The 23,805-nt window shown below is 36.8% G+C and overlaps 1 protein-coding gene across 1 annotated transcript in view; it reads right to left on the reverse strand.

Annotated features, from left to right (window-relative positions):
* Positions 1-23,805, reverse strand: part of PLPPR1 (phospholipid phosphatase related 1) — a 59,245-nt gene that overhangs the window by 23,860 nt on the left and 11,580 nt on the right. The window contains exon 2 of the mRNA XM_053465860.1: positions 18,364-18,463. Within this exon, the coding sequence (XP_053321835.1) occupies positions 18,364-18,426 (63 nt within the window). The 5' untranslated portion in view covers positions 18,427-18,463. The remainder of the gene's footprint in view (positions 1-18,363; positions 18,464-23,805) is intronic.

Below are 23,805 nucleotides of genomic sequence, written 5' to 3' on the forward strand. Positions count from 1 at the left end.
AAAATATTTTTAGTTGCCATGGTGACCTGGTGCCCAGGATTTGTCGAGCCCTGACACAATGGCAAGGGATTACACAGACATTATCAGCACTACAGTAGACTAATCTCATAACGCATACAATACATTACAGAGATAGAGCTGGCTTTTCCTTAGTGTGCGCAGAACCATTATGTAAAGCAACGTCACATGACCCAGCAGTAATAATAGTAGTATGCCAGCCGCTGGCTCCTGAATTTTGTGGCTGACTCTTACATGTGGAGCCAATTTGTTGATCACTAAATTATTTTATAAGCAATTTACGGAAATGCTCTATGAATGTTAAAGTATACTAAATAACTGTGGCCTGTTCACAATCTTGTGTTGCAACAAAATCTCTTCTGCAGTTTACGTATCACCTGTGATTTAAAAAAATATATTTTTAAAATCAAAACATGACCATAAGCATAACTTGCATTTTATCAATTTTAAAGCCCACATTCTGTTGCCATTACAGAAATATTTTACAATAGTCGCAATAAATTTACTGTTAAACATTAATCTCATTATGAGGGGAATCCTGGTGTGAACAAGAACATTAAAAATGAAGTAAAAGATGACATTTCATACATCAAAAACTGTTCTGAGCCATATAGCGGTACTTACAATTAGCGAGTACTCAGACATCTTTTATAGCCAAAAATCCTTATTTTACTCACTTTGCTGGATATTTTGCAAACTTCCTTCAATACTGAACCATTTTCACTTCAGTGAAAACACATTGACAATGCCATGTATGTATATATATATATATATATATATATATATATACACACACACACACACACAAATACTTGACATTTTAATGCTATAATCCAAATAAAACAATTTAATTTCCATTTTAACGCTACTTTCAACTGTATGCTTAATTGCTCACCTTCTGTTATCAGGTAATACTAATGATTATTCTGTTCCAGCTAAATGCATTATGCTTGCTGTTACTAGAATAATACGCAAGCAAAGTATAATTTAACAGCTAGAAGTGCTGGTTGATGCCAAGCAGGTGTGCACAACTCCAACAGTTTTAAATGGCAGTTCTACTACAACTCAGATGTTGCAATTAGCACATTATCTTAAATATATACAAGCTTTTATTGACAACTTCGACATCTCAGAAGGAAATCTGTGATTTGAACAACAAAAAAGGAATGTTCCGGCTTTATTGTAAATATGTCTTAAGCATAGGCATCAACCCTTTGCTCCCTACCTGCAGCTACTGTTGGGAGACATGAACCACGAAATACAGAGGTGGCTGAGCAATATCTCAACAGTAGCTCAAGTTTTTAAATAGTTGGAGGAAAGAAATGATCTGAGTAACAGAACACTAGATCATGGAAAAAGTCTCATTTAGGTCATTCAGTCAAAAGCTATATGATGGCACGCAGCATACCTCTAAACGTTTGAAATGGCCAAAGAGGCATACTTTTGATTTCAGGTAATGGAGTTAGAGGTGTGACTACGATGCAAGACTGTTTATATGAATATGACCTTTCAATATTTTTCCAATTGAATATGATGTTTAGAAGAAGAAGAATCCTCTGACCAGGAGCTACAAAATCAAAGGAGGTTATTTCAGCTTACTTGTGGCCACTTTACAATGCTATACAGCTGAGCACCACAAGGTGATACTTCAGGTATGATTGCCTAAGCCAAGCACCATGGATGACCATGCCCACCACACCTTTAACCACACGTGACACAGGTATCTTAAGGTCATCTTGATTTTATCCAGCTATCAATATACAAATTTTTGTGATGCTAATTATATACAGCAAACATTGTAAGGGATTTGTAAGGATTTGGCACCAAAGAGGGAGTGCCCTTCTTAAATGGGAACACTTTGTAGGTATGGGAAAGTGCCATAATTTACATGGAAAATGCCAATCATGACATGGTTCAAAACACAAGTATAAACATGCCAACCACAGTATGTGGTCTTGGGTATTTTGATTGGTAGTGCAAGCTGCCTTCCCAATTAATTGGCACTATATTTTTTTGTGAACATTGAAAACACAGGTCTGCAGATCAAGGTAACCAACAGCTCCAACAGCATCACCATAGCAACCTTCAACTGAGACTCAAAAATACTTGAATGCTGCTTTATTAGAATTTTAAAGCAACAGATGTTCCTTTTGTAGATGATAAAATACCTAGATCTGCATTTCTTAATTCATACCTTCAGGAACCCTAGTAGTTTGATTTTGACATAAACATAAATTATATGCTCATTTTCATTTACCGACTGGCATACGTAAACATCCTGTAATGTGAAGGCACAGCTTCCAAGTATCTCTTTAGTTGTGTAAATAAAATACCGTATATAACTTTTTTCTGAATGCCACACTCATAGCTCTAACAACAAATAATGGTGTCCGTCTTTGTTCACATAAAATGTTGGGAGATATGTGAATAGCTTCTTAAGGCAATACAAAGTTTAAGCTCCAATCTCAGGGTGAAGGGACAAAATCTTAGGGTCACAAAGTCTGGAGCTGAGCCACCTATAGTCTACATTGAGCTGATGATATCTAGGAGTCCTAATTAGTGCTTTTGATCATATGCATGCTTAAATGCATGTTAGTTACTCAATTAAGTCTATCCTTAAATAATGATAATACGAAGTCAAGGTTTCTTTAAAAGGTATTTGCTCCCTTTCCAATTGCTTCTATTTTTGGTCAGTTTTTCACATTTACTTGTTTAGATCTTCCAAATAATTCCTAATAAACACAAAATGCATCTTTTAAATGATCATTTCATTTATTGAAGGCAAAGAGTTAATCAATCTAACTTTTTTTTCTTCTATACATGAAATAATCATTTAAAATCCATTTTGTATTATCTCTGGTTATTTCGATTTATTATTTTGATGATCCCCAACATTTAAGTGTGACAAATATGCAAAAATAGAACAAACCGGGAGGAGGGCAAATGCGTTTTCACAGCACTGTAGGTATAAGAACCATTACGTTAACACATTTAATGAGCTGTTACACATAATCTGCATTATGGACCATCAAAATGGTACACATTAAAAGAGGCCACGTCAACTCATTTAGAAAGTTCCCAGGTATGGCAATGCTTCAAATATGGTATGCTCACATACAATAATAGTTTAAACAGTCAATTTACTGTGCCTGGCAGATCCACTAAAGAAGCTCTGCTGCCTTTCTTCTACGCATGGGAAGGATTGTTGCCACTGACTGGCTATTTGACGCAACCAATCAGCAGCAGGAAAGCACTCCAATTGAAATGACACAGAGCAGTATTCACCAAGCTAGCACGAAATAGTATTTCACAAAACCTTAACATAGGTTTATAGGCTGGTAACCTAACTGTCTTCAAATTGATGACAGCACATACACAATAATTAATCTAGATTTTTACTGGTGACAATTATTGTTCTTTTCAATTTAAGGATTTCTGGTGTCTATACCAAAACAGCTTGAATTATTGTGTACTTGGCACATATACTATTTTTAGTACTGCTCCATATGTGCTCCATAAATTATGGTCTTAGTTGGAGCATGTGTTTTTTAATCTTTGGATATGAACCGTCATGTTTGACCCTTGAGGAATAGTAATTTGGCTAGATTTAAAATAACCTTTAATAAATATGAAATGAACCAATTAAAATGTCTACTCATCCATCTGCAAACTATGACTTATGCCTGCATGGCAGTAAAAAGTTGGCAAGTCGGTGATCAGTAAGGTAGAAATTGATAGCCATGCCTAGGAGAATCCATATGGAGAAGCTTCATTAACCAGAAACCAGGTTTGGCATCATTCCTAAAAACACCCTATGTGTATGATTAAGGGTTTGTCTTATATGGAGATGTTATTGAAATAAGTTGCATTCACTTTCAATCTACTAGACAAAATATAAGTAAGCTTCATCCAGGCACATATTAAAACAAAAAGTACCAAGTCCCCATATTTTGGACTGTCACTCAGCACAGAGTAGGTTTAGACTGCTCTCAGACACCCCATGCACTACAACATGAGAAAATTAACCTGTTAAAATCTTGATGATGGTCAATCCCGTCATGAAAAGATGACCCTAAAACCTATCATGATTGCCGAACTCAGGAAGTTAGTAACCAACCTCCATGCTCCAGAAGTCTCACACAATTACTCAAGACTTCCATAATGTATAGTGAGTGCTGCTGATTAGAAGTAAATATAAAAGTAAGAAAATAAAATAAAAAAAGTTTTAGTGCAGGGGAGCAGAGGCAGTACTCAGAAACTGCCATTCATGCTTCCCCCACATTGGAAGTCTCACATGATCATCACATGAAGATAAATGGAGAATCACATTCTCAAGGAACGCGATGCTCATAAAAAAATGTTTTCCTTATTTTCATAAATATCTATGCTTACTTTATGCTAAGAACTTCAGTGTACTGAGTGAGCAATCCAACAAAAATGATATGTAATAGAATGTGACAGATCTGTAGATATAATTTTTGGCATAGACCTGTTACTTTATAATCTATTAATCCCATACAATATTCTGCACAAAATACGATCAATGTATTTGTATTCCCTCAAGATTGTAAGCTTGCAAGCAGGGCTCTCTCCACCTAATGTATCGGTTTGTCTTAGTCTGTCAATTCTTGTCTTGTCAGACCCCTTGAATATATGTATTGTATTAAGCGCTGCGTAAACTGTTGGCTCTATATAAATAAAAGATAATAATAATAATAATATTGTGCAAGTATATCAGTTAAGTAATGCAATTCCAGGAAAAAGCATTAACTATACAAGCAGGTAGGTGTCAGTAGAGTTCTACAACAGTTCAGTGTTGAAGCTGCACATGATGGATATTCAATTATTATTATTGTATTATTAGTATTGTGCTTTTTAAAAATAGTTGTGCATATTCCAAGTGAGAAAATGCTTGAAACACATTTCTGTTTGCTTCTGTTGTGCCAGGATGCCACGGCTATGTAGCGAGTCACTATATATTCTTACGGTTTTCTGAAGCTTGCCCTTTGTTAATGTTTACCCAGGGGACAAACGCATCAAAGTAAATAGAAATCAAAACTGACTTCTGCTCATCTCAATGGGAACTAAAGCTCACATCCTGGTAAAATGGATTAATACCGGTTCATACAAGGGTACTTGTGTCAAAGCAAGATAAATCAGAACATGTAGAGAGTGATGAACACCAATAATTACAATGTGAAAATTATGTTGCAAAGGAGACAAAAAAACTAAATGTATGTAAATTCAAATTAGTTTGAATTATGCAAAGAAAGATTGTTTGACGAACCTTGGGGTATAGTGAGGATAATGGGCTGGTTGGGGAGATCTGCCTTGACTGGCCCAGTAAGCTGTGATTCCACGTGGTTACCTCACTGCACACGGATTTCAAAATATTTGTATATGTTGAATAATACTAAACCGTATTCAACCCTTACATTTATATGAAGAAATCCGAGACTATGGTACATGTCATGTTCTAATTTATATATGCAATACATCAAGCCTAAGCTTTGAGTAGTTAAGTTAAATAAATGTTTAGAAAATAACAAATTACATTTAAAATGGCCACTATTCCATATGAGAACATTTTAATTTAAACTAAATATATATATATATATATATATATGTGTGTGTGTGTGTGTGTGTGTGTGTGTTAAATCAGTAATGTAATAATTAAATTAAAAAAAACTCAAATAAAAAACTAATAAAAAATATTATAGGCCCTAAAGAGTATGTCTGTCTATCTATCTATCTATCTATGCATTTCACATTTTAAGACACAGCTCTTTTTAGATATTTATGGAGTAATCATCAGCAACAAGCAATGAGGAACACACATTTATTGTGTAACAGATTTTTCTATGATAATTTTGTGATCGCATATGGTATGTGGAGAATAATTTTCTGATGCAATGTTTGCCTGTGTTTATTTTTGATTCTGTTATCTGGTTGCACATGGTACATCCAGATCTTTAAGCATAGAATAGTACAGTAAATATTTTGTAGATTTCAGTGATGAATAGTTAAATATGCATTGACCTGAACAGCTTACAGGTTAATGGATGGCCTATACACTTATTTGACATGGGATATGCACAGATAGAAATAATTGCTTGAATCATATGGTGTTCCAGCCACACATTCTGTATCTGTGATACAAAATTGACTTAGCTGCACTTTAAAGGGTTTCAAAATCAAAAGATTAATTTAATTTCAGGAAAGGCCACCCAACCTTACCTCGCGGTGATCAGCTTCAGAGTATTATGAGGTGGTCATGTACCAGTTATTATGAAGGTCTGTGCCTCATGATCCTCACATATACAAAAGTGGGACACCAGTGCAGCTACCTGGACAGTGGCTGAAAATCGAGACTGTAGGCAAAAAGTGTTGGGAGGTATCTAACAGCACTATGTATCAAAACGTACACAAAGATAGGGGCCACCTGAGACATATAGGGGAAGATGGATGAAGAAAACATAAGGCTTCAGTAGCACAGTGAAACGCAAGTTAAGATTACAGAAATGGCAGAGGATTACAGAACAAGGAGAATTATATCCTTTGATAAAACAAATCAAGTGTATAATAGGCACAAGTATTCAAAGTGAGGTTATTTATATATCATTTCACAGGATTTCCAACTGGTTTTCAAGACAGAATGTTCTATATTATTATTATTTCCCAATAGTCCCAAAATTAACATATATTTACGTCTTAGAAACGTAGACGCATCATGGTACATGTATCATGTAAGTGGACAAACAAATTTACAAGTGAGAGTGTAAATATGATTAAGTAAAGTTATGTATCATAGGTGATTGGCTATTTTTGTAGAAGATAGGAGCCAGGCACACAAATATGGAGCCAAGCTTGCTATTATTTAGGGGCCGGAAGGGGGTACATAAATGTGAATAAACTAAAAAAAGTTAGGAGGCAGACAAATCCTGAGATCTTACAAACCTTATTAATTAATCATGGCTGTTTTTGAAAGTAATATAACACATAACATTTAGGAAAATGTCTTGTCAAACAGAAACAAAAATAGAAACTAAAATACATTTGATTTGCTTAATACATTTCCTGCTGAGTTACATTAACAAAGAATACAATATTTTTAGATCCTTTGTTAAGAAAACACTGAAAAAAACAAACACTTCTAAAATCATGCCTTCATAAACAAAACTATGGCTTCTAAAATCCAGGAGAATCACATTAAATGGGTGCAATGAGTTACTCTGACGACACTAACTTCAATGTTTAAGTGCCAGGTTTCTCAAATACAACTCATTAACTACAGTGATAAAATGAAGAAATGTTTGACTTGCCAAATATTCACTTTACCAATGGATCATAAACTAGATCTAATAAATGACATGCGGTAATGGTTTTCCTTTCAATGTCCTATTGACTTAGTGTCCATATCATTTTTCACACTAAAGTAACCTCAAAAATACTTTGTCATCATGTTAAATATGAAGACTACTTCAAATAATATAGAACATTTTATTGTCAGACAATTTTTGGCTTCAACGCTTCAAGGTCTACTTATGCCTCCATCTTATTCCTCTTTGACTTCTTCTTTCACCTCAGTTGGTCCTAGTTCATTTAGTTAGCCGCATTTTACGGCATGGCTTGTAAGAAGCCCATAAGGCCTGAGATTTTCCACTACTGATGTTGTTAATGTGGAAGAAGTAAAAATGGAAATAACCATAATTGACAAAAATTGATGACAAAACATAACGTTTTCAAAGATAATCTGGGCCCCCAAATAGGGCTGAATCCATTTATCTGTGCAATTACAAACTTGTCCTTGATATCGCAAATTGAAATTATTTATAGGATTATTTGAAAATGAAATATATCCACAACCCCGCCCCTGTAAGTTTTTAAAAGAGTATGAGGGGAATAAATATTAAGATACATGTAAAAACATTTGAAAAGTTCTGTTGTAACAAATCAAATAAACTCAAGCCTTAAGTCTATAGGTTTAAGTACATCAAAAAATATAAGACAGGGACAGCTATATATACTTTCCTAATTTAAGATATGCCATATCCTTAAAGCTCAACTGTCATTCACAAATAAGAGAATGTTCACATTACACCTATTTATATAGCGCCATCAGATTCCAGGTGCAGTAAAATTAAGTATGACAATTTAAATATTAACAGACATTATATATACTGGTACAGGGGGAGAAGAGGGCCCTTCTCTTGCGAGCTTACAATGTATTTGGTGACTGAGGTATAGGAGAGTATCATCAATATTTTATGCTAGCAAACATATACATAAAATATATACAGGGTACCTTAAGGCAAGTTAGCTTGATTATTTATGATAAAATGTAATCTATACATAATTTGCTGGTAAGCTAGTTAAATGTATAGGTTTCATTTTCTGCTCTACAAAATTGCTCTCTTGATATCACTACAGGTATTGTCCATCTTTCACTTTTCCAATCCAAAACTTTAGGAAATACTGCAGTATTACAAGGTGTTACAAGATCAATTAAGATAAAATGTAACTAGATTCAGCAGCCAGCGTAAAGTAGCTTTTAACTGAATTAAAAAAAACATTCAACGAGCCAAGCTCTTGGCATCAACCTCATAGTAATGCATCTATGTCAGAGCACTCAACATCCACTTCCAGGAAATATCCTCATCATTCCATAAACCTTTGACCACAATATTCATCAAAAGTATCCTCCACTGGAAAACATTCTACAGAAAAGTACAACGTAATATGGCTTAAAAAGAAACACTCAGATTTATGGTACACTTGGCTTTAAAATATATCCATATTGATAGTAAGCTCCTGAAAGCCAAGCAATTTTACTTACCGTAATTAAAAATGATGCATGTGTATAGACTTTTAAAGTTTCCACGTACTGGAATCAAGTCATACTTAAGTGTTACACATTATAGGGGTGATTTATCAAGGTGTTGCTGGCACAAAAATGCGGGAAAACGAAATACAATTTTGCCAAAACATTAACTACATGAACTGTCTACAGTGAATCTCGGTTAATGCTCAACCAGAGATAAAGTTGGATGACATGGAGAATTTCCATTGCAAATGATGGTATTCAAGCTTGCAAAGGACCCATGGAAGTTCCTTTTTTGAGTTGGCTTAGGACCAAGGTTAAAAGTCTTGTGGATACGCATCTAATTTAGTTTTTTTGTTACATCTAGATATTTAGTTTTTTCAGGACAGGCTTTCATGCCTGCTCATTAACTACTTTCTTGACTTTTAAGTATGCACAACTCAATGATGCTGTAGTTGGGTTGATTTCTCGATATGAATTGCTTTTAGTGAGCAGAAGAGTGGGTTGTAATAAGCATGTAGTTTGGTCAACTTAACTGCAATCACCCTTTAGTGAATTAGGGTACATAAGAAATAGCAAGAAATTTTTTTAGTATTTTTGCCTTATAGTACAAAACTAACAATTGAGTGAAGAAACTTACTGTCTGGCTTGCTATGAGAATGACCATACATTGCAAAGAATTCTGGTTTATTACTCACTTCAAACAAGGAAAAGAACAACTATCACAACATTGATGATTGATGAAAAAATGTGCAGGAAACAGATGTGAACATCCAATCCATGATTTGCCTGTGAATACTAATACATTCATATTCTGAATAAATTATATACCGTATTTGCTCGATTATAAGACGAGGTTTTTTCCAGAGCAAATGCTCTGGAATCGTCTTATAATCAGACCTCAAATAGGTCTGATTATGAGACTAAGATCCAGATCCCCCGCAGCGATGCAGGGGACCTGGATCCTCCTGTGTTAACCCCCGACCCAATTTACCGGTGCTTCTGAGTCCCCGGTGCTTAGTCCGGGCTGCGTGTAGAGCTCTACGCGAGCTCTACACGCTGCCCGGACTAAGCACTGGGGACTCAGAAGCACCGGTAAGTTGGAGGGGGGGGCATAACACAGGAGGATGCAGGGGACCTCCCCCTCCAACTTACCGGTGCAAAAGAACTGTTTGCTGTTTTATTTTCTATTATATGTCTTGGTTTTTTTTGTAATTCTGGCACTGTGTAATCTTTGTATTTTTGTTATTAAAATATTCATAATCTAAGTCTGTCTTTAGGCTCTAGTATCGATATCCACAAACCCGAAGAGAGGATAACACGTTACCGTATTGTTATTACGTTCTACAGGATATATATATGTTGTTTGCCCGGGGTGGGTTGATATATATATATAGAGATAAAGGTTCTTATTCGGATTTCTCACGAATCCGGTATCAAAATCGTGAGTGGTGGCAGACTACCTGGGGGGATACAGGCAGGATTTGGGGGTTAATTTGGTATAGCTTATGCCTTGTTAAAGGGTCAAGTTAGTAAATCCAGAGGCCTGGTGCTATTAACCCCTTCATGCCCACGCCCTCCACACAGTCACGGCTTGGCAAGTAGTCCTGACCGTGACAGTCATCACATTGTATTTGGAGTATAATTGGCACTTTACATGATTTTATAAAAAAAAATTACCAAACATGATGGAATGGCTCAGTTTCCACCTTATCCATATGGGAATGATATGTTCACAAACAGAAAGAAACAACAGAAAATATAATGGGTAAAAAGTAATAAAAAGTAATAATGAAGTATGACTTATTTGCTAGTACTTCAATTTGCATAAAAACACAAATACAGTGCTTTTCTATTATATCTACATTTCTTTTTTCCTTAACAGTCAATCTGAAAGACCGTGTGTGTGTGTGCATAATTGAAAGTGAAATGGACTGACAGTGTGAACGATTGAAAGGGACAGGGAGAAAGGAAGAAAGGATCTAGAGAAGAGAGAACAGGGATAAATGATGCAGACTTAGGTGCTTTCTAACACAGATGCAGCGAGCCAATTTTTTCTCGAATTTATATTTTCTCACATTCTTGTGCTGGGATGATAAAGCATTTTATCTGCTCCTTTTGTCTTTAAATGAATGTGCTAACTGCACCATCTCCAATATTTAATGGGCTTCCACAAAACATCCATTGTGTTCAACATGTCACATTAACAACACATATTCACTGTGAGCGATGGAACTAGGCAACTTTTCACTCGCAGCCAATCCATGAGCTTCCATCTGTACCTTTTTTAGTACACTAATTACTGGTTATGGCCACTTCTGCACATAAAGCAGCGGGAACAATGACATGTTCTTTTGCCAATATTTTCCAATATAAGTCACATAAAAGGTATGTGGTGGAAAGTGTGAAGTGACAATATGTGATTGTTTAATAGATTTCTGGTACACATTTGCATAGGCATTATATATATATATATAGATAGATAGATAGATAGATAGATAGATAGATAGATCGATAGATAGATAGATAGATATATAGATAGATCTATATATATATATATATATATAGAGAGAGAGAGAGAGAGAGAGATAGAGATATCTATATAGATCTATCTATATATATATATATATGTGTGTGTGTGTGTGTTTACTAAACATGTAATGAGTCGCATGTCTTTACAAAATTCCCTGCAACAACAGTACATAGCAAGTGTTTGTTGTTTGCCAATTCTTTTAATGTTCTTTCTAAAATGTCATCAATTATTTTTTGCTAGGGAAATAGCTTTGCCTTGCTTGGTTTGCCTTTAATGTGCCCCACTTCCTCTGGTTACTTTTGTCAGGTTTAATTTCCCTATCTTTCAGTACAAGCTCTCTGATGAACAGTGCTCATGGCAGCTGAACACATTCTCTTTCCAGATAATAACGGAGAAACTTTACAGGAATTTTAGCCCTTTTCTCATGCACAGGCTTTGTTTTAATTATTAGTTCCACTGTCACATATTTATATATAATTTATTGATACTGGGGTGATCTTCAGTGCTCAAGATGTCACATTGAGGAACCCCAAAAAGCAAACTATTTAGAGATGGTAAAGTGTAGGGCCTGCTTTAAAAAAAACAATATAATCACTTTTTAATCATTATAAGTTTTGTATTCTAGCTTTTGTTTCTTCAAACTTACAACCCTTTTTATGGTTTGTAACACAACAACGACAGTCATTTGCTATGAGGCTTCAGTGTCATTGCCCATGGGCATATACATCTGTATAATTCGCTGTCTCATAAAGGTTCTGCTTTTATTGCACCAACCATGATAGTGGTTTCTTAAAACACGATGTAATCTAGATGTAGTAATCTAAAATGAGCACTTTTCTTTGTTTAAAAACTGTTTTCTGTGTGCATTAGTCTTTCCTTTAACCAGCAGTCCACGTCTAGTGATTTACTTGTTGGTCTAGCTCTAGAGAAGATGGAGCTATCATCTCCTACAAACCTCCAGAAATGCGGAATGCTCCACTATTGCAAAATATTGTTTCTATAACCGTATGCATTAATGCAGGGTTCTTTAAAACTTGGATTGAGACCCAATACTGAGTTGCAAGATACCTGTCACTGTGTTAAGCCAAGGCTCTAACTAGGTCCTCAATGTACTGAGCACTGTGTTGTATAATGCCATTTAACATGGTGATTGCTGTTTCTAAGATAATGAATTACAGGTAAAGATACGATTACTCAGATTACTGTCTTCCAAATTACTGGGGCATTTGACTGAGATTGCCTGTGGGCCAAAAGTCATCTGCCCTGTTCGTACATCAGTAGGTTTTTGAGTGTATATGTGATATCACTGCACTGGGTCGCAGGAATAAAAGTTTAAATAACAAAGCAAAAGTAGAAGCTACTCTACACTAGACCTTAAATATATGTGAAAACATTTATAAACAATATATACATTATGAATAACCCATAAAAAACAGACTTAGGCAATGCTATGCTTCTCACAATATTCTTAACATTTCATGATAACATTCTTCACCCCCAGTTGCATTTATTTAATCGCCATAGGTCAGACATGTCCAAACTTTTTTTGAAGAGTGCCAGATTTGATGAAGTGAACATGTGTGAGGGCCGACCATTTTGCCTGACATTCTTTGAACCATCAAAATTAAATGCAAATTAACTATTTTATGCAAAGTTTATTGAAAACGGCATACTTTTCATTTTGTGACTTGGATGACAAATCTAAACAGGTGTTAAATCACTCTGCCTTTAATATCAAAAAAACAGAACTATATTTGGGCAACTTATCTGTGGGGCCTTATCAGCCCGGAATGCGGGCCGCAATTGGCCCTCGGGCCGGACTTTGGACATGCCTGCCATAAGTATTTAGCAACATAATAAATTATGTACCAGCCATAGCTTTATATAGAAAAATGTAATCCCCAAAATGATATGAAAAAAGCTATGAGAATCATCTCCAAGAATAGCTGTACAGAACCCTATTATATTTTGAAAGGGAAAAATAAATTTGTTAACAACTAGTTTACAGTTTAACACATACATTGCAGTCTAGAAAATTATATTCACTTACCGTATCCCATTTAAGAAAGCACATGTAAAAATAAATGCATATTTCAACCTTCCAGGGAGCTATTATTATATAAATGCCTCTAATAAACCTGTTACTAAGAAGCTATTTTTTCCTGTCTCATTTAATATGTACCCTGCTGTGTGTTTCATGCAATAAATAAATCACTCTATTTCATGTGTGATGTTTGGGTCAGAAATTTAAGAGATATGCATTTTTAACATTGCTTTTCATTATTTTATCATAGAATATAACGTGATGCTTCAGAACATTAAAGGAGAGTCAGTCTTTAAATGTGTTACTCGAATAAGTGATTGATTAAACTAAGATTAACAGAACCATTTCAATTGTGTGAATTATTAGCATACATCATTGTAATTTTCTTATTTGTTTAAATGCTGGAAAAAAATGTTACACCCTAAAAAGAAGCCTTAAAAATACAAAACAGATGTGGTGTGTTTTTTCTTATTTAATAAACAAGAATTAAGCCATGTCGTACAATTTATTAATAAAGGGCAGTGTATATCATCCTGGAGCAGAGACTGTTGGAACCATACAAATATCCTTAAAGGTCCCATCCAGCCTGGGCTAACACCACAACAATTACCTAGATGCTCCTAATCTAGTTGTAGTAATTCCATAGGTGATTGAGAATTGGCAGAGATTACTATATATGCAAGCTAAGTGCAAGTATAATATAATAATATAATATAATTACAACATAATACAGGTAGAAAATCCAACAGAATGCTTTTAAATGTTTGTGGAATAGAAGGTAGAATCTTGTCATATTATTAATGTATAATTTTTAATGCGCAAAATAAACACTAAATTATTCCCACAAATGTACATGAAGGCTGGTAATTCTGCATATACACACACCATTATATTGCATTATACCTATTATGTCATTACAGTACCTTCATACATAATCCCTTTAGGGTTCTAGGGATTAAAGAATTGTTCCAGTGCAAAGGTTAAATACCATAGCAAACTACATACGTAAATCCTGCGTTGAATGAGCACTTAACAAATGATTTGTAGAGCTGTTATGAAAATGTATTGAAAACAGTAGAACTTTTTGATAAGTAATGTATTTTTAATTAATTATTTTAATTATCTTGAGTTATTTCTTATTCGTGTATTTGTTATGTTTTGATTTCTTTTTTTTTGTAACAGTATTTCAATTCACATATTCATTGTGCTAAAATAGCAACATAGATGCACTTCCTTCAGTCACTGAGTGTGCCAGTCACTTTGGAGTGGACCTTGGATAGACAATATAGTTTGAAGAATGTCATGCTAACGGTAGCCTAGTCATTCTTCTATGTAACTCATCATGTACTTTAACTGTACTGCAGCAGAATAATGATCACCCTTCAACATGTTAAATGGACAGGTATCTGAAAAACGTAACTATGTCATAAAGCTAAAGCAATGATGGCTTTGTACATGCTGCCTAAAATGACTACATTAACTGTACATGTACACAGTAGATTACACATACAAATTCAAGAACAAAGAGTGTGAGTGTCAGCATATAGTAGTGTGTGTATGTTAGTGTACCCTGTTAGAATTAGAGGGTTAGCTGCAAGTGGATAGAGCACATCTGTATGTTATTGTGTTATTTACTGGGTGGGAACAACAAAGAAATACTGCACCCAAGTGCCACTAACCACAGGCTCACCCTTGGGTGCCAGATACTGTTGGGTGGTGTGGGAGGGGGCCTTTAGGGGAAGTGTCTGACAGATGGTGTCATTGGTGCAGTTGGACTGCCAAATACAAGTGTTTGAAAATTTGAATAAAGACAGACAGAGAGAAAACAAGGAAGGAAAAGAAAGATTTGTTGGATACTGTTGTGTGTGTGTGAGAAATGTTTGTGGGTCAGGGACTGCAGGCATGGGCGTAAGAACCGGGCGGAGGGTGGTGGACTCCAATAATCAATAAACCCCCCCAGTGCCGTAGGAATCCCCAATCGAAACGCCGTACAGCACCCAGGTGGAGGAGAGAGGGGAGCCAAGCGGTTGCTCATGAAAGAGTTTTTAGCTACCGCCCGGCGCCCCTCTGGCTCCTCTGCTCTCTGCCGCCACCTGCCTCAGCACTGCCTTGACTGCCGTGGTGAGAGCACGAGGCCTCTGTCCTGGTGCCGGCTCTTCGCGTTGAGCGCCGGAATATGACATCATATGCTGGTGCTCAGCATTGAAGACGCACGAACGAAAAAAGGGGGGGTAGCGAGAGTGTAGAGAGAGGGGGTAGATAGATGGGGTACATAGTGAGAGGGGGTAGATAGTGAGAAAGAGGGAAGAGAGAGTAAATAGTGAAAAAAAGGGGTAGATAGTGAGAAGGGGAGAGAGGGTTCGTAGTGAGGTGGGGTAGATAACAGACTTGTGCATTTGTCTTCGGGCGAACATGCAAACGAACGAAGAGTTTGTTTTTATGTTCGTCCCGAAGAAGCAAAGAAGCGAAGATAGCGCCGGTAAAACGTACACGAAGAATCTTCGTGTTCGTCTTCATCTTCGTCTACTAATGTCCCTGGTCCCTTCCAGTGGTCTCTACCGGCCAAGTTGCTGGTCCAGGATTTTAACCCCTTAAGGACAATGGGCGGTCCCTAAACCCATTGAAAACAATGCATTTTGAGCCCGTACATGTACGGACTTTGTCATTAAGGCGTTAAAAGTCTGTACGGGCGACTCTATTGGTCGCCAGCAGGGGGCTCGTCTGCCATCAACCAATGAAGTACAATGCTTGCCTAGGGCCCCTTTTTTTCAATATTTAAAAAAATGTTTTTGTTACAAAGATTAGCTGTGTTTTCCTATATTTAATGTATTAAAAGTACACAATTTTCCTGTGTTTCAAGTTATATATTATTGTACATGTTTGTAAAATAGAGATTGGGAGAAAGTGAGGTAGGGCAGGGGTCCCCAACCACCTATAAACAACTGGGCCACACAGCATTTCCGGGCACAGGTGTTTTTTTTTTCTTTTTCATTTAGCCCTGCTGCGGGCAAACAGCAGGGTGAGGATCCAGATCGCCTTCAGCACTGCAGGGGACCTAGATCCTCCTCTGCGGCAGCCTCAGACATCTGTGCGATGCAAGTAACCCCGCTGCTGTCGGCACTTCCGCCGGGGCTTCTATTAAGGAGCGCCGGTGTTACATGACCTTCTGGTGCTCCACCGTAGAAGCCCCAGCAGCAGTGGAGGTTGTCTGAGCACATCGCACAGACTTCCCCAGGCTGCCAGAGATGAGGATTCGCCTGCCAGAGTGCCGGCATAAAAGCCCCGGCAGAAGTGACGAGCAGCAGCAGAGGTTGTCTACGCTCATTGAGTAGACGTACATCGGCTGCCCCCACTAGGCACCAGGGAGTCTGGGGGTGCATTGGTTAAAGTGGTATATCTAGTGGGGCATAAAGCATATCTAGGAGGACAGAGTGGCATATCAGGGGGCAGAGTGGCATATCAGGGGGGCAGAGTGGCATTTCTAGGGCGGGTAGGGGGCATAAAGCATATCTGGGGACAGAGTGGCATATGAGGAGGGAGAGTGGCATATCTAGGGGGGCATAAAGAATATCAGGAGGCAGAGTGGCATATCTAGGGGGGCATAAAGCATATCTAGGGGAGCAGAGTGGCATATCTGGGGGACAGAGTGGCATATGAGGAGGCAGAGTGGCATATCTAGGGGGGCATAAAGCATATCTAGGGGAGCAGAGTGGCATATCTAGGGGTAGAGTGGCACAATTGTATGTGCTTTTTATGGATGGAAAGTCAAACAGGGAAGTTGCATATATATGTCATTATATTTTAAATTTAATAATAGTAGAAGTGAAATTCACAATAAACGCAATGCACTTGAATCAAACTAAAAACATCCCACCCGCAGTCCGTGGAAAAATTGTCTTCCACAAAAAAGGAGATAGTGAGGAAAGAGGTATCTGATGAGGAGAAAAAAATGTCCATGACTGCAGAATATGGTTGTGTGGGGTGGTGGGGGGGAGAATTAAAATAGAGACTGAGGAAGAAAGAATAAAAGAAAGAAATAATGAAAGAAAGATAAAAGGTAGAAAGAGAAAAGTAAAAAAAAGAAGAGGTTGAAAGACGAAAGAGTGACAAGGAAAATAGGTAGTGGGAGAGAGAAGAAGGAAAGTAAGAGGGAGTAGGAGGAGAAATAAGACACAAGGAGAGAAGCGAGGAGGACATAAAAAAAGAAACAAATGCATATACCTAATAATATAATATATTTCTAAAGTTTGCATTTTCTAACAAGGGTGAATGACACTTAACTTGACATTCTGCGCCAACAATCTATGCAGCGCTTAATACAATACATATATTCAAGGGGTATGACAAGACGAGAATTGACAGACTAAGACAAACCGATACATTAGGTCGACCCATGGTCCTTTATATATTAAAACCCTTTTTGGAGCATTCGCAAAACGTTATTAATAGCCAGTATAGCCAGGCATCTACATACCATCACTAGCTACAATTTATGGGGGTTTTTTTCTGCAGGACTAATTTACAGGAGTTAAGCGGACTCCGCTGCACAGCACATAGCTCTAATTGTATATGCACTTGCTTTCCTCAACTGGTATTGACTGTCTGCGTACCTGCTTTTCTATCGATCTGCACATTTGTCTCAATAAGTTCAGTAGTAAATGGTCTTACACAATTTGATGGGGGTTTGGTGAATTAAATTTTTTTTTCTTCCATTAAAAGCTGTTGTTGGTTAAACCGTTTGAAACTACTGACAACAGTGAGAACGTTATCTTTTCCTTTTGAAACCTACATCCGTCTAAATCAGTTTATAAGGATTTTATTGACACAAGAAATGCAGCGGCTATACAATCAAACGTGTAACAGCTGTATGTTTGTGACTTGTTTACTGATCTGCAGCTATCACCATGGCAACCCTGCAGCCTTTCAATGCGACGGCACTACACTTACCTCGACAAAAATGAAACATGGTATAATTGAATAGCTGCGATGGGTGTTATTCTCCAAAGCCATTTCCTTTCAACAGATTGATCAGCTATACCACAAATATCTGGTGAAAGAAAGAAGAAACACTTACACATTTATTCAACGGTGACATTTATATAAACAGCTTGGCAAAGGAGCACCACAGTCCTATTTCCATGTCAAATGCGATTTAGATGGACTCCAGAACATTTTACTGCGTGCAAATTAATGTTATTGGGTTTAAAAAATACCGAGCTTCCACTCCGATGACTGAGAATGACTGAATTAGCTGCTGCGTTGGTGACTATGGGAATGCTACTGAGCATGTACAAGATGTTTATACACTGGTGATTACTAGTTTCAGTAGACCCAGCCAGAGGAAGAAGAAAATCAGACAAAAGTCTAATGTTTTAACTCTAATAAAGAATGCATGTTCCATTTTGCATTTAGTAAACTGCATTGCATGTTTGGAAAATAAACTTATGTTATGTGCATTTGCCTTTCAAGACTTGAACAGGCAGATCCATTTCTGCTGCCTTGGAGATAAGTAAGCAGATGAACGCAGCCATAGTTGCGAAAGATCCTGGACTAAGTTTCTTGAACTGGACTTACCTGCAACATGAGTGAAGGACAAAAATAATAAATAAGAGTCAGAGTTTGAATGGGATTCGTTCCAGCTCATACTCCACTCTTTACAAGGGCCGAGACAAACATTGGGTTCTGGCCATTGTCGCTTTGCCAACAACAAAGACAGATGGAAATCCTTTAGACCCTGTCTGTCGCAAACACAGAGAACCCATACAAATTAACATTAAGCCTCCACAAGAAATGTATCTCTTTGATCGTTTTCTGTGAAGATTTAGCATATAGCATGGTCCTTGTGCTGCAGGACCTAGGAGCACATAACATCTTCTAAGCTACTGCAGCAGGAATTGTCACAAACATCATAGCCATCAGCTATCATAAAGAGATATAGACTTCACTTTATGATGGATAACTGGAACTGGAAGTTATAGGGAAGACTAAATAAGGATGAGCTAGTAAAATAGGAAGATACTGTAAATCCCAAATTTATAACAAAATAGATGCAAGATGACCATGTAAAGCGTAAAATGTAAAAACTCCTGTGGGGCAGATAAAATTGTGAATTAACAGCATGGAAACAAGCCTGAAACCCAGTGAAGGCAAAAGGGTTCTCCAAGTACAAGAGGCTTTAGATCTAGTGTCCAGAATCATAACAGGAGTTCATGCAGTACCCTTCCCAGCTCATTAAGAAATGAGTAGAACAATATTTAATAAATCCATTTCTTTTCTAGATATGACCCATATGACCAATTAAAGTTTGGCACTTTAACAGAACCATTAACTGGCCAGTAGATGTGGATATATGGATTGCTACTGTTGCACATATTAGCACACAGACATCTACTCAGAAGAGATGTAACTTACTTTCAGTATGCTCTACACGTTTTAACCACAAAACAGTTTTAATTAATGTGCAAATGAGTGGAGGTAGCACACCAGATAGGTGAATTTAGTAAACAGAATATATCTGTTTTATGAATTTTTATGTAACTGGTTATGTGGATTGGGTTCAAGATGACTAATTTTTAATTTTGGGAACTATGTGTTTTTTACTATTATTTATTAGTACATAGGTTACTTTAATTTAGAGATAGTATCTAAGGTAAAACTAAATCCTTCAGGATTTTCCTTATTTAATGTACCCACACAAAGTATATATTTTTGTTTTTTTCAGGACACAAATGGCTTTTTTAAAGCACATTTATCATTATAATCCATTATCTAGTATGAAACATGAAAAATTCACCCAAAAGGCTTTTTTTTTTTTTTTTTTTTTACAGTTTTACCGCTTATAAATTGTACACAGAGAGATTAAAACGTAAAATATATAGATATACATGTGCTGAGTTTGGATGCACCTCATATGCCAGGATTTTTGCAGTTTTTTGCAGTTACAGACAAATATTAAAAAGTGCACATATTTGTCTTCAAAACTGTAGTATTTTCAAATTTGGTATTCTGAGGCTACAACTTCAATAGCAGTCTGGGATCTCAAAACACCACATAAAGGTAGACAGCCCAGGCTATGCCACTATGGTCATTTTGACATATTTAGTGCATTAATTTTCCCACCAACTTCATCCAAATTTAGCGGTAAAAAAATCTACTTTTTAAATAGACTTATTAATGTCGCCTTGGCTTTCCATCTGCATATGTTTGGCATGTTTCAAGGATGCTACGGGTTTGAAGAAAGCAGTTCACTATATCTAGAGATCCCATATGACGTCTTTTAAGACCCCATGGACCTCTTTTGAGACAGGCAAAACCCTTGTGATGTCATGATGACATGACTAGAGGGTTTTTTGCAGCACTCCAGGGCAACGGAGTGAGTCCCTGTGGACCACATTGGGCGTTACCTTCATAAATGGTTACGCAGGACTCTCCCCAAGGAGGTGCACGGTAAGCTGCGGGCGGAATGCCCACGCTCTATGCTCCCAGACAAGGTAGTGGCCACACCTGAATTCGACCCTAAGGTGGTCGCTCTGCTCTCTGCATTGGTAGGTCTGTCGGGTTCGGAGAAGGTGAAATAGGAGCCTTCTGTCTTTATTTAAAAAAAAATCGGTCACCATGGCTAGAATAATTTGCAATTTGAAGTAGAACAGCACCTTTACTAAGCATAACACTTGTTAACAGTATTGCTTGTAAATACGTCTACAACCTCCTTTATCTAGTAAGTAATAGAGAAGTTATCTACTGTCAATACACAAAAAAATGAATAACCTTAAATCTTTCATTGCACCGTAAGCTAGGGAGTGTTCTAGTGTATTTCTGGATACTTAAGAAGACCAACCAGCAATAATCTTCAGGATTTTAAAATGTTACAGTTAATTTACATAATCATTAAAATCCATTAAGTAAGTGATCCATACAAAATCCAATAATCCACATGAGTATACTAATACTGTTCTAACTCATATGTACCTCACACATAATGAAAGGCCTTTTGATTTCAAAGTTTTCTAGTTGTTATAATTTGGAGGACAAGAGAATATGCCCTCCTCTGTCCTATTCTGTGGGCAGAGATGCAACTGTTGTTGGCATGCCAGAAGACAGTTAGTTATATTTATTTCAATGCAGCTGACTTCTCAAAAGCTTTGAACCATTTCTCTGATGATTGTTGGAAGGAAGGATAAGATCTGATTGACATGGATTTGTTTCAAACAGTTATGGCATAAAGGCCTCAAATAGAAATTTGTCAAAATTAAATAAATAAATTACTATTATCTGTGCAAAACCTTTTTGCATAAAACATTGGAATCTCTTATTTATTTTACTAACTGTGTAAGTATCGATGAGGAGATATATAACAGTCCAAAATGGTTCTCTTTGAGATAACAGTCCCACTTTGGGACCATACTGTTTTTGTCTCTCTTTCCTCTCCTGATGACCTTTTTTGTAGGACATCAAAATATTTGTTCTACAGTATTTACAGTCATAATTATCTTTATACGTATATAACGTTGTCACCACAGGAATTGTCAGTCACACTGGGCAGGGCTTAAAGCCAGGGTCCTACCAAACTGCAGGTGCTAAGGTCTGATTGGACCTTCATGCTAAGCCCAGCAGGATCACAAATTGCTGCAGTGATCTGCTACTCGATTGGACGCTATGCTGCTAAGTGTTGGAGGTACTGCTGGATAGTGTCATGGGTGGGGGGAATAGAGAGGCTACCAGACACTGCTGTGTATGGAAAAAGGGGATAGTGATGTGTGCAGGGAAGTTAGAGAAGGGGAATGGAATGCCAGATACTGTTGCCTGCAGGGAGGAGAGTTAGGACCCTCTGGAAAGGGTTTTGCGGGAAGTGAGGAATACTCATTCACGTGTAGAAAGAGAAGACAAGAGGAAGCAGCGGGAATAGTTGAGGAAGGAGAAAACAAAAAGGAAGAAAAGAGAGAATAATTTTCTGAATTCTACAGTTATATAAATAGCTATTAATAAGTCACAAATTCACATAAGAAGAACACATAAGAACATATAGCCAAACATTTAACCATATCCCCAAAACAAATGTATTTATCTGACCATTTCAAATATGATACGTTACTAAATATTGTTTTTTCACTGCCTACATGTCATACATTTACGGGCTGCATGTTTAAGACATTAAACACAGCATTACTGACTAAAACCAAAAGTAATACACAGATAATTACTAGTGATTCAGGCTGAAACACTTATTGTATGTAAGAAGATATCATTCCTATTCAAGGTTGCTTCTGTAGCACAATGTAAAAAAAAGCTATCGAGACAGAAATCCTATCCATGGAAGAATATCCCATAATCCTAATGTCTTATTTTGTAACTGAAGCTCTTGTCTTTGACTTAATACAAATCTTTGGCTTCCTAACCAAAATCCTACCTGCTAGCAGGAAAGATAAGTTATTATTTCGGTACAGTAGGATCCTACTGTGCAGGTAGTTCCACAAATATAAGACAGCGGAACATGGAAAAAGAATTACATTGCCAGCTTGATCTAGTAAGCCATTCGTTCTCTTGTTTAACTCCTTTTGCTCTAGATTAAAGCTTGAGAAACCCAATTGAAAGGGAATTAAGTATGTATTATTTGGACTAGCCTATGTATGTATTTTTATGTAAATTCAAGGCCATTATGTTGTGTCTCTGATCCAAAGCAGGGATGATTTTACTTATTCTGAAATTTATTGCATGTGCAGTCCTTGTCAGGGTCATTCTTCTTATTCTCTTATCAAGTAAAACCTCCACTTAAGGGCCCTTGTTTCAATCAAACAGAACTTGACACATTATAGATGTTTCCAAGTGATACAATTGTATGACATGTACACAATGCATGGATGATGTTGGTTGGCTGATACAAGTTCTTTCCCGAGTTTTCTCAAGTGACTTTTTTTCATGGAAATTCCACACCTTACATATTTGTTACATAATTGCATACTAATCCCCTTTAATTATTTTACTGTAGAATGCAGAAGGCCTTGTTCCTGACTATTTTTAACCCTTTTAAAATTGTGTCTTTGTACCTACCTCTAAACACGTAATTTGGCTGTTACAAATTTACTTTTGCTGCATTGGTTAATAATCTCATCCTTGCTTATTTATATTATTTGAATGGTAATAGCGGTCTAATTACTGCAGCTATTAAATTGCTATAAAAGAAGCTGTAATTATTTAAGTGGATTGTCTTGTAATTCCGAAAATATAAACTGCTTTGAAAGTCAAATTTATTGTGCTTAACGTTTAAGGGAACCACGTCTGTGCCCCATGCAGGGTTCATATTGTGAAGAAAAATGTCTTCATTTAGAGAAATAAAGCATTAAGGGTTTTTTTTGTCTTTGTTCAGGGCTCTAAACATGTGAACCTCTAGGA

This window comes from Spea bombifrons, chromosome 1 (assembly GCF_027358695.1).
Source record: "Spea bombifrons isolate aSpeBom1 chromosome 1, aSpeBom1.2.pri, whole genome shotgun sequence".
Classification (NCBI taxonomy): domain Eukaryota; kingdom Metazoa; phylum Chordata; class Amphibia; order Anura; family Pelobatidae; genus Spea; species Spea bombifrons.